At 43.6% G+C, this 12314-nt stretch overlaps 1 protein-coding gene across 2 annotated transcripts in view; it reads right to left on the bottom strand.

Annotated features, from left to right (window-relative positions):
- Positions 1-2082: 2082 nt before the first annotated feature.
- Positions 2083-12314, bottom strand: part of LOC311044698 (alpha/beta hydrolase domain-containing protein 17A-like) — an 11334-nt gene continuing 1102 nt past the window's right edge. The window contains exons 1-5 of one of the 2 annotated variants that reach the window (XM_084056443.1): positions 10577-10701; positions 7781-8334; positions 5207-5401; positions 4216-4395; positions 2083-2324 (exon numbers count right to left, since the gene is read on the bottom strand). In XM_084056443.1, coding sequence (XP_083912569.1) covers positions 2099-2324; positions 4216-4395; positions 5207-5401; positions 7781-8328 — 1149 coding nt within the window. In that variant the 5' untranslated portion in view covers positions 8329-8334; positions 10577-10701 and the 3' untranslated portion in view covers positions 2083-2098. Of the gene's footprint in view, positions 2325-4215; positions 4396-5206; positions 5402-7780; positions 8335-10576; positions 10702-12314 lie in introns of those variants that run through there. The other variant, XM_084056442.1, reaches the window with a different exon arrangement.

Consider the following 12314-nt stretch of genomic DNA (forward strand, 5'->3'; position numbering starts at 1 on the left):
AAGGGGGTAGGTGATATAGAACTACAAACTGACGTCATTCCGAGCTTCGGAAAAAGGCGGTCTCAGAACCTTTTCCCCGGAACCCGTGCACCTCCAGATGTCCTGGCTCTCCCCAACCATAGTTCGGAAAGGGGAAGATTTGGCCTTTTATCAGTATCATTGCTAACACCTGTGAAGGAAGTAACGTTACACTAACTATTTTTGTCAATATGGCGGCCATGAAAAAAGGTCTACTCATGAACCGATTCAATTAACTTGCCACGAAAACCCCTGGCGGATAATAATGTTCCAAACGGCTCTCAGAGGCCTGGTTCCATTCCAGCAAAAGGTGATGTTTCCGCCAGATATTCTTTCTTTTTTTGGGGAAACAGGACTGGATTATCGGCCTTAACGCCGAGAGCTAGATGGAGCAAGTTAAGTGAAATGTCTCCCCGTGGCTCACTTCTTCAGCTCAGCGGACAATAAAAAGGGCATTTTGCTACAGCGCAGGTCCAAGCTAACGGCGCACGTGGACCGAAACCGGTCCACGGTCGCTATGGGAACAAGAGGACATGATGACGGCCCCGACGGCAGCACCAGGCCGGCTTAGCATCACCGACTAGTCCTTGTACTTTCACTTAAAAAAAAAGGTGGTGTAAGTGATATTTTTTGGTTAAAACAAAAAGTATATCCTGAATACAAAAACATTGCCATAGTGTTCAGTAACAGGGATCTCCCTGTCTCTCCAGCTCTTTCAATAAAAACAGAAAATACATCATCAGGTGGGACGATCATTTCGATTTTTGTTGTTGTTCACAAAGCTCGCTCGATTAAAATGGTATCCTGACTTGGACCATGTATTTTCTGTTTACTATGAAAATATAGAGCTATTTTAACACTTAATTTAACCAAAACAAATATCACTTACTGCACCTTTAACTCACAGTGAAGGAGACCACAGACGGCCCGCAGACCCTCTCTCACAGATACAGGGTGTGGTTAGTGTTATGCTTTATTTACGCATCAGCGCACAGCAGGCGATCACGACGCCATCGTAAAAAAAAAAAAAACTAAGTAGTAAATGGGGCTGTAGCTTGGAAATGACCCCGGCAGTCAAGAGAGACATCACTACCAGCCTTAGACCAGGAGTTTGGTGGGTTGGGGGGGGGGGGGGGGGGTGGTGGTGGGGGGGTCACATGCTTGACCAGTGGAATTTCCTCTGGGGGGGGAGGGGGGAGGGAGGGTGGGGGGACTGGTCAAGCCGTGGAGGTATTCTCCAAACACACACACACGCACTCATGCACGTACGCACAAAGAAAGAAAAAATAAACGAAAAACAGATTTTTCTTTTTTTTAGTTTCGATAAGTCTCCATGAGAGTCCCTCCTCCACATGCAGTTTGTTCAGAGGTCTGATAAAAAATGTCTTTATCAGGGAAAGTCCTTCATTTCTAAATATTCACAACTCATACGTGCGTAAACATACACACACACACACACACACACACACACACACACACACCTGTTTGTTCCATGGAGATATGGATAAAACACTCAAAACATGTACATAAACGCACACAAACGCTCATCCGCACACACGGACGCACGCGCACATACACATACACACACACGCGCGGCTCTTTTCGACTACGAAGGGTTAACCCAGAACCTGTGTGATGTCCTATGAAGATTTTTATCGTTTACGTTTATATTATCACAAGAACCACCCCCTGCAAAAAAAAAAAAAACCTCATAAAAAAAAGCAAAAACAAAATACAAGCTCAACAACGCGTCTCGCTGCAACAACGTTGCGAGCTTGTAGATCGGATATTTTCGCAATTTCTTGATTTTTTTCTCGGGAAACATCTTGAAAAGAATAAGTTGTGAGTTCTGGGTTTACCCAGAAGAACACAGGGTTATATAGTTAGTACCACCACCACCTCCTGAGCAAAAAGGTCCCCAAATAATTAAGGTTCTGGAGAACCGTAATCTGAAAAGGAGCCGTATAGCCTCTTATGAAATATGTTTTCATGGCACGACGGTGGTTTCGCTTAAAACTTCTTGGTAGTCGGAAAGAGCCATCATTTCCACCCATACAGGGTGGGGTTGTTTTTTTTTTTTTCAGGTGTGTTGGGCCGCCAGGTCCTGGTTGATGAAGCGCCGTAGCCTCTCCAGGTACTGGCTGTAGAGCTCGATGTCGTTGTGGCCCGCCCCCTCCACCCAGAGGGGCTCCACGGCCTTGGGGCAGCGCTCGAACAGCGCCAGGCCGTGGGAGAAGTCAATGACCTCGTCCTCCGTACCGTGGATGATCAGCACCGGGGAGGGGATCTTCGACACCTTCTCTATGCTGGAGGAGAAACACAGGAAGGAAAGGAGGAAGGAAGCCGTTCAATTAGTGGGTTATATAGCAAGTTAAACGTAGGATGGAATGTAAGACAATTTCATATGTGAAATGATTGTGCATGCGTCCTGATGAAACAAGACCACACAAAAAAAGCTTGGAAAAAATAAGTTGCTATTTGGACCAGAGTTGCTGACCTGGACAAATAGTCCATGAGCCAGAGCCCCAAAAATGAGCAATGATTATCGAAAGAGTGGGCAAAACCATACCTATATTAAATTGTTTATAGGGTCAATGTAAGTAAATAAATATATGATAACCTTTCCACAGGAGCAGCTTTTTCATATTTATCACATTTTGTTATTTTCCCCATACGTACATGACAGGTGAAAACATGACAATATTTAAAAAATTGTTATCATAATGAAACTTCCCCAGTTGATTACTTACATAAAGGACAATGATTTATCGTATTACAAGTTTTCTGAAATTGTATATTTAAATTTGCAAATTTGTTATTTAGTCCATGAGCCAGAGCCCCAAAATTGAGCGAGATATTGAATATTCCCTCGTTAAAAACCTTTGACTCCAACAACTTAACAAAATGAAATAAGAATTTTCACTCTGGCTTTGTCCAATGTTCCAATGTTGATTTTGGAAAGTTTCAAATTCGGGCATATTTTCCTAATGCCTAATAACTGTATATTATCACTTGGTTTGTTGTCGGTATATATTTATCTTTATGTTTTTTTTTTTTTTTTATCATGTTTGCCATCTATGTTGTGTACAAAAAAAATGCAGACCTCTTCTGTTATTATTATCACTCACACGTTGTTGCTCAAAATCAATAAAAGAGATTTGTCAAAAAAAAAGATAGTCATTTTTTCACCCGTCATGTACACATGGGAAAAATAACAAAATGTGTGATAAATATGAAAAAGCTGCTCCTGTGGAAAGGTTATCATATATTTATTTACTTATAAACAACTTAATATAGGGATGGTTTTGCCCACTATTTCAATAATGAAATCTTGTCTGGCTCATGGACTAAAAAGGGAGAAAAAGAACTGGATGTTGTTTGTGACTCACAGACGGAAACGGGGAGATGGCCAGTTGTCACAATTCTACAATTTAGCCAGCGTATTTAAGGTGGGATTATCTGTGTAACAGACCTATGCTAATTTAGTGCTATAGCACAACGTTTTGTGAAAGGAATGAAAGACTCCATACAGAATAGAGTGGGAACAACTGTATTTGCATTCATGTATTGCAAAATGGCTTCCTTCCTCCCAGCCCCAATGCAATGTTTTAGCCACAGCGTGGCTCTGAAGAAGTCTAGCTGTCTATAAGAGGGTCTGTCTGTGTGTGTCTACCTTTTTTCACTGACAAAAACTAATTAAAAACTAAGCTATGGTGACTAAAACTAAGACTACATTTATTGACGATTTTGTCAACAAATAAAAACTAGACTAAAATATTAGTGAGTGACTAGTGGAGAAGAGATCCAGTAGAACTAAAATACAAGTCATTTTATGCTTGGTTGCGCTCAGGTGTTGCATGCTGAAAATAGCCAATCTACAAGCTCACAACGCGTCGCGCTGCGGCGCGTTGTGAGCTTGTAGATCGGCTATTTTCAGCATGCAACCAAGTGTAAAATAATTCATTACGACGCCATCAAGGCACCGCCAAAATTGATTTTAGTCGACTAAATCAACTGTAGATTTAGTCGACTAAAATCTTATGATATTTTGTCGATTAAAACTAGACTAACAGTAAAACATTTCAGATCACTAAAATATGACTAAAACTAAATGGAATTTGATTCAAAAGACTATGACTAAAACTAAATCAAAATTTGCTGTCAAAATCAACACTAGTGTGTGTGTGTGTGTCTTACTTGGGGAAGGCGTCAAAGCAGTATGTCTTCTTAGTGTCAGGGAAGGCCACTCTCATCCCAGAGGTCAGAGGTGAGTGGAGGACCACAGCAGCACACTCGAACCGCGACGCCAGGTCCACCGTGGGCACCGTGCCGATGCTCTGCCCGTACAGGATGATGTTCTCTGGGCTGATGCCGTATCTGGAACACACACACACACACACACACACACACACACACACACACACACACACAGGCGCGCGCACACACGCACACACTTAGTAACTGTGAGCTTTGAAACCACAGAAAACGCATGAAACAGAGAAGAGAGAGAGAGTCAGAGGGAGAGTGACAGAGAGACAGAAACAGATAGACAGACATATATAGAGACACAGAGAGAAACAGAGACACAGATAGACATATATAGAGACACAGAGAGAAACAGAGAAGCAGACAGAAATAGAGAAAATACAGAGGTTCATGGTTCAACGTTATTGTCAACAATTCCAAACAAAGAGTAAAAGGCACTTAAAATGCATTGTGCGCTAAACCTTACACAACAGCTACAGTCTCTCTCAGAGAGAGAGAGAGAGAGAAAGAGAAAGAGAGAGACAAACAGACAGACAGGCCACCTTCAGACCTGCCAACCTTGGGATTTAATATTGAGTACCATCGCCGCACACTTTTTAGGGGAGACCCTTTACAGTTATGTTATAGAAATTTCACACCAGAAATGTAGTACATTTCACGTCTTACACTAATGGAGGCAAGATGTTATAATAACTTGTGTTAAAAATGTAATAAAAATGCCATTTGGTCTGGGGGAAAAGTAGTGTTGCCATGGCGATACTGTACATAACTCGCCCATCCCCCGAACTTGCATAGTTGTCATTGGGCATTTTGTACCTGCGTACCGAGACCTAGAATTGCGTAGTTTGTACGCAAAAGTGCGTGCAGGTTGGCAGGTATGCACCTTTCATCAAGTAATGGGGGTTTGGGGGGTCCTGCTCACCTAGAGCGCAGGGCGTGCCACGCAGCGTCTATGTCTGCATAGAGGTTCTTCTCGGAGGGCTTTCCGGTGCTCACGCCGTAGCCCGAGTAGTCGTAGGAGAAGATGTTACAGTTGATGCGTGTTCCCAGGCCGATGTAGAAGCTGCTCATCTGACCCAGGTCCACCGCGTTGCCGTGGGAGAACAGCACCGTGAACCTGGAAGAAGAGAGGGAGGTCAGGAGGAGGTCAAACTAGTCTCACTTAGCCAGACAACTATCCTGTCTGGCTCACAAGACTATAGGGTCAAAGAGGAGCTCAGGCAGGAAAAACTGCCCAACTCTTATTTCAAGTTTATTGTACGTAGGTTGATGGTTAACTAGATGCACTCTATGACTGCCTAGAGAGATATGTTCCAAACCGGCCCCTCATGTCTTCAAGTGCTGACCTGCTAGAGGTGCCTACAATGACATATAAAAAACACGGTGAAGCAGCATTCTGCTTCTACGGACCGACAGCGTGGAATAAACTCCCATTACACCTAAGACAGGCAGCCTCTGTGTATATCTTTAAAGCACAGCTCAAGACCTATTTCTTCACTCTTGTTTTTAGCTGATTTTTTGGTTGATTTTTAAATCTCTGTGTTGTTGTACATGTCCTCACTGTATTGCCTGATTCACTGCCCTTTGCTATTATTTTAATGTTGTTTTATGCTTTTGCTTTTCTTTTTTGCTTTATTGTTAAATTAGTTGTAATTGTATTCTTGCTCTGTAAAGCACTTTGAGCTACATGTCATGTCATGAAAGGTGCTATACAAATAAAGTGTATTATTATTATTACTTATTGATTGAGATGAGCTAAACCAAAGTGCAACAATGTCAGAATGTTAACTTTATTCTGTCTTTTAGACAGGCTGGTAGAGGTGTGAGAATGAGCCCACAGCTCAGAGGGGACTCTTAATATCACAATTATCCAGATAATGTAAATTCACAACATCAAGTGTTTAGTTTTTTTTTGCGATAAAAGATCAAATGTCATTCCCTCCAATGTCTCATCGCTACAAGTGGTGTAAATATCTGCAGCATCCAGATGAATTATCTTGTAACATTATACCTCTAGTTTTATAGTAATACTGGAGCCTGGGTGGTAACATGGTTTAATCCGGACAGTATCAATAAACATAGCGACAGCAGCCAATTTCACTTTCAAATTCTACCTGATGCTAAAACCTCCAAAACTGCCCACTACACCTTTAAGTCAGCTGTTGGGAGATTGGACTTCAGATTGGAAGTCATCATCATGACATAATTGTTTATGTCGACATTGACGTCCGTCAGTACACAATGGTGTTAAGTAACAGCATTTATTTATAGGACTATGGATGGAGCGGTATCGATCAAATATATTCTGGGAAATACATGATGGATGCTATAAATGTTTGGCCTGTGTAAAACCTCTTCCAAGCAGGAGTGGAGCATTAAGATCATCAAGGCCAAGCCAGGTCAAACAAACAAACAGTGGAAGTGAGCACTAATAGTTAATGTGTTATGGTGCTGGTGGGGGCTAAGTAAAGTAGCCCATAGGACAGGAGCCTATCTTCAGTTTCTGTCGTGTGAGGCAGCTTGATGTACAAATACACCCCCTGTACGTGACACTAGTATGTCACAGAGACTTACCCCGAATCCAACCCTTGATGCTGAGTGCCAATGAGGGAGGCATTGGGTCCCATTTTTATATTCTTTAGAATGACTCGGCCAGGGATTGAACCCCGACCGCCTAATCTCAGGGCAGACACTCTAACCTCTGCTTTCGTCGACTAAAACTATGACAAACAAGTAAGACGCGTGAACGCGGGAAGCGAACGCAGCGGATTTGGAATCCCATGTTACAGCATAGGTAGCTAGCAAGAAGAAATCTCAAACTGTCCTCAAACTAAGGCGTTTTCAACTTGCCATCCGGCCTGAAATATGCACAAATGAATGACATGGAATTCTTAGATATCCCAATAGATGAACTCATGTAGATGCTTTTAGATGTGTTATTTTTGACTGTAGCTGGCTGCTATATTTCTCTCAGAGGCCTTTGGCGCGCCTCCTTCCGCTGCGTTCGCAAAAATGTTCGTCGGCTACCTTTTTTCACTGACGAAAAATAAAAAACTAAGCTACGATGACTAAAACTAAATACATTTACAATTTCGTCAACAAATAAAAACTAGACCAAAATGTGGGACTAGTGGAGAAGAGATCCAGTTCAGATCCAGTAGAACTAAAAGACAAGTAATTTTATGTTTGGTTGCACTCGGGTGTTGTGCTCTGAAAATAGCATATCTACAAGCTCACAACGCGTCGCACTGCGGCGCGTTGTGCGCTTGTAGATCGGCTATTTTCAACATGCAATCTGCCATTACGACGCCATCAAGGCACCGCCAACATACATTTTAGTCGACTAAATCAACTGTAGATTTAGTCGACTAAAATCTTATGATATTTAGGTGACTAAAACTAGACTAAAACTAAAACATTTCAGATGACTAAAAAGAGACTATGAATCAAAATTTGCAGTCAAAATCAACACTGCTTAGTTGGCAGTGCGTCTCACCTGGCGTTGGGGGCACAGCGGATGTACATGCAGCCCACCCGGTTCCCCCGGCTGGACCGCGTCAGGAACACGTCGGTCACGTCCAGCTCCCTCTGAGAGTACTGGAACTCCGCCCTCTCCGTCAGGTGCAGCTTCCACCGGCCCCCCTCTGGCACACCCGTACCACCACCTCCTCCTCCTCCACCTCCCCTGTCTCCTGCAGCTCCAGCTCCGCTACCACCACCAGCTCCTCCTGCTGCTGCTCCTCCTCCACCGCCCAGCCGGGAGCGCAGCCCCGGTGCTCCCAGAGCACCGGGCACACTGGCCCCGGAGCTGGTGGTGGTGGTGCTGCCCCCGGTGGTGGTGTTGGTGTTGGTGGTAGTGGAGGAGGAGGTGGTGGTGGTGGCTCCTGCTCCGGTGGTCCCGGTCCCTCCGGCGCCAGCGTCCGTGTCGGGCAGCAGGGCGTAGGTGGGCTCCGGAGGGAGGAAGGCCAGCTTGGCCGCGATGCGGCTGGGGCACGGGGGGCAGCAGAAGAGGCAGCACAGCTCTCGGATGGACAGACCGTTCATCTTCGACTAGAGGAGACACACACACACACACACACACACACACACACACACACACACACGCACACACACACAGATAAAGAGGATGTAAGCAGTAGAGCATTGGTTCTCAAAGTGGGGTCCGGGGACCCCCAGGGGTCCTTGAGGGAGTTCCAGGGGGTCCCCAGCTAAATGATAGATTAGGAACCAAATGGACCCTTATGGGTCTGTAACTTTGAGTGTACAAATGGAACCAAATGGACCTGTTAGGGTCCATTTGGTTCCATTTGGTTAAATTAGTTAAATTAACATTGGTTAGTTAAATTAACATTGATTTTAAAATATAAATTGGGGTCCAAGAGATAGAAATGTCATTAAATGGGGGTAGCCTAATGCATGTCAAACTGGGGGTCCTTGAAATCAAAATGGTTGAGAATCACTGCTAGAGCCATAAAAAATCTTCTCTTATGAGGGTCCCTGGCATATCTTTTCAAATGGGGCGTCCACGGGCTAATAAGTGTCCATTTGGGGGTCCTTGACATGAAAAAGTTTGAGAACCACTGCAGTACAGTGCTGCGGTTCCCTAGTCCCTAACTGACGTGTGAAAATACAAGAATGCCGCAAGCAGCATATAAAGCCTTCCTTATGTCAGAAAACAGCAGTGCCATCCTAGTACCGTATAATATAGTGCTAGTGAACGGTCAAAGCTAGAAAGTACAAAAATAAGCGTTAAATTGAACCGTAATTAAAGATTGTACCTATCATTTTATAATGGACGATTTACTTTTGTGGGCAAGACCTGTGGGCAAGTAGAAAACGACCCGTACTTGCACGACAGGCAAGTTCCTCTGAGACCTTAGTGTCAACCCCTGTGGAGCCCTATAACTCTGAGAGTTACAGACCCATTTAGGGTCCACTTGGTTCCTTCCCAACTAGGAATCATTTCGCTGGGCACCCCCCACTGTGAGAACCTGTGGTCTCTTGTCTAAGCATTGGTCAATCTCCACCTGGATTATTTGGGAGAGAGAGACGTGTAGCCTGAAAAATACCAAGCTTCTGCTGGTTATAAGAGTCTAAGCTCAGACACGCTGCAGTGGCGTTCAAGGTGGCATAGTATCAGAGGGTAAACACGTGCATGTCTGGGTTGTAAGGCCAAACACCCGGGTTGGTACAGAGGACAGTGATCTCTCTCCTGGTAGAAGTTTAGAACTGGTTTAAAGTCTTTAAGATCCAGTCTCGCAGATGTAGTCTTGGTGGAAGCTATGTCTTAAGAGCTGTGCCTTAGCAGCGATACCGATACCTGCATTTTAGGCAGTATCGGCAGCTTTTTTGCGATACTGGTATCGGTGTATCGTAAACAACTCTAATGTTGACACAACTGAGGCACACAGCTGAGTCAATATTCTCCAGTGCTGTCACTTAACCTGACCACATCAGCAACAGTTTAATTTCACTATCATGTCACTGTAATACACTGTATGACTAAAGTATGACTATTCAGGTCATAGGGCTATTCAGGGATATTAAAAGGTGCATAAGGCTGACATTACAGTACAATGTAGACATTTAGGCAGTTTTAAAATTACGCACTAAATCTAGCAACTAAATCAGGGGTGGGCAACTTTGATGATGGAGAGGGCCACTATATTTCCACACTCACTCCAAGCTCAAAACACGTCGCACTGCGACACGTTTAGAGCTTGTAGATTGGCTATTTTTGCTATTTTTTAATTGGAATCCAGAACTTTTGTTTGCTATTTTTGAAATGGAATCATGAAAAGTAACATTTTAATTTAATTTCAAATGCATTTAGTTATACGTTAACTTAAACTTAAATACAAATATATTGGACGTAAAAAAGACAATGGAATTTTAATACTAGTCATTAAGCTACTAATATAGACTGAAGTAATTAAAGCGGGTCATGTTTGCATGTTTGGAATTGTAACAGCTGAAATCAATAATATATCAGTATTCCGATATCAACCTGCGGTTGATATGTGGGGGCCGCATGTGGCCCCTGGGCATGTGGCCCCAGTATGAACTAAATGATAGGAGTCCCTGGCACTAAATCTTTTCAAATGGGAGTCCGCTGCCTATTGCAGTAACCAGCATCAATTTGGGGGCATTTGACTCAGACTTTGGCATGAAAATGTTTGAGAACCGCTGGACTACATCACATCACACACAAGACCAAAACACCAAAAATCCTCAAATAACTAAATAAGGATTTTACAGTCTATGTAGAACACACAGCCTTTTATTGACCTACAGTCCACCGTTATGTTGCTCTGCTCAGTGGTTCTCAAAGTGGAGGGGTAACCAGGGGTCCTTGAGGGGGTTCCAAGGGGGTCCTCCTCGGCTAAATACCACCCTTATACACGGGCAAGCTCACAGCTTGTAGATCTGCTATTTTCAAAACAAAATGTGGAATATTTTTTGGAAACATTTAGCTGGGCACCCCCCACTGTGAGAACCAGTGGTCTTGTCTAAAGCATCGGTCAATATCCAACATTCTTGTACGTAAAATCTTTTCAGATGGGGGGGTTCGCGGCCAAATACATATTAATTTGGGGGTCCTTGATATGAAAATGTTTGAGAACCACTGGCTATGCTTGCACATTAAAAGGGGCACAACATCCTAGGCTGATGTTAAAACAAACACTGACCTTATGGTACATACACAGTGATATAACAACACAGTTGCAGCTAATCAATTTAATAATGGGTGTGTTAGATTTTTTTAGGTGTGTCAATATTGCCTGTCATCAGTATCATGCTTGCACATTGGCCCTTGGCTCTGGACACACGCCTATGAAAATCTAACACACTCATTGTTAATTTGTTGTTTGGTGCAGCTGTGTTGTTGTTTACTACTAGTCTGCCATGGTTTTAATCTGCTTTAGTTTTTTCACCTGAAGTGGAAAACAAACAACACAATCAGCCTAGGGGGCAGGGGTCTTCAACAGGGGGTCCTCAGAGTTACTACAGGGGGGGCGCCAAATCTTTGTATGATAGGATCATGTTTTTTACCACTTGAACCCTAGCATCCCTATTCTCAGTGGAACATTAGCCAAAAATAGTAGATCTACAAGCTCACAACGCCTCGCGCTGAGAGGCGGTGTGAGCTTGTAGATCTGCTATTTTGGGCAAAGAGGTTTGGTGTAGAGGGGAAAAAAATAAGACCTCTAGAGGGAAGAAGTATTGACGGTTCGAGTGGTTAAATGTCTGAAAATACACATTAATCCAACATACATACACTGATGACAGTGCTGTCAAAGTCACACAAAAAGACACAGTTTTATACAATATGTATTAGTGGGGGGGTCCCTGCTTAATCTCTCTCAGCTAAGGGGTCCTTGGGCCGAAAAACGTAGAAGACCACTGCCCCTCAGTCAATCAATCAATTCAGTCAATATTTCCCTTCCCTTTGAAGTGTGATACTACTGAAGACCTCAGTAACAAGCCCAGAGGCAATGGCCGACTGACTCTGTGTGTGTGTGTGTGTGTGTGTGTGTGTGTGTGTGTGTGTGTGTGTGTGTGTGTGTGTGTGTGTGTGTGTGTGTGTGTGTGCACAGAAGACAAAGGGAACTGAGATCAGAAATGCCGATGATGAGTGAGTGATGTTTACATCCAGGCTGCTAGATGACACCTCATCTTCACTCTGTGTGCTGGTGACTCACAGCATCCACTGATGTCTGTGGGACATGGATGATATGGGGGGGGGGGGGTCTGGACTGGTACCCTACCCACTCCTCCCCCATCTCACACACACACGCACACAAACACACACACACACACACACACACACACACACACACCGAGCTAGCTGCGCTAATATAAGCAGCAGGATCACATTGAATTATTACAACCTTCAACGGTCAGCTGTAGTTCATAAATATATATACACACATTATTAAAAAAGCTGGAGTTTGTTGTCTTCAACCAAACCAACAAATAAACCAATGTTAATAACAGCTACATAATACCTAATATAGAATAATACAGAC

The sequence above is a fragment of the Gymnoscopelus microlampas genome (genome assembly GCF_963454915.1).
Source record: "Gymnoscopelus microlampas genome assembly, chromosome: 5".
In the NCBI taxonomy this organism is placed as follows: domain Eukaryota; kingdom Metazoa; phylum Chordata; class Actinopteri; order Myctophiformes; family Myctophidae; genus Gymnoscopelus; species Gymnoscopelus microlampas.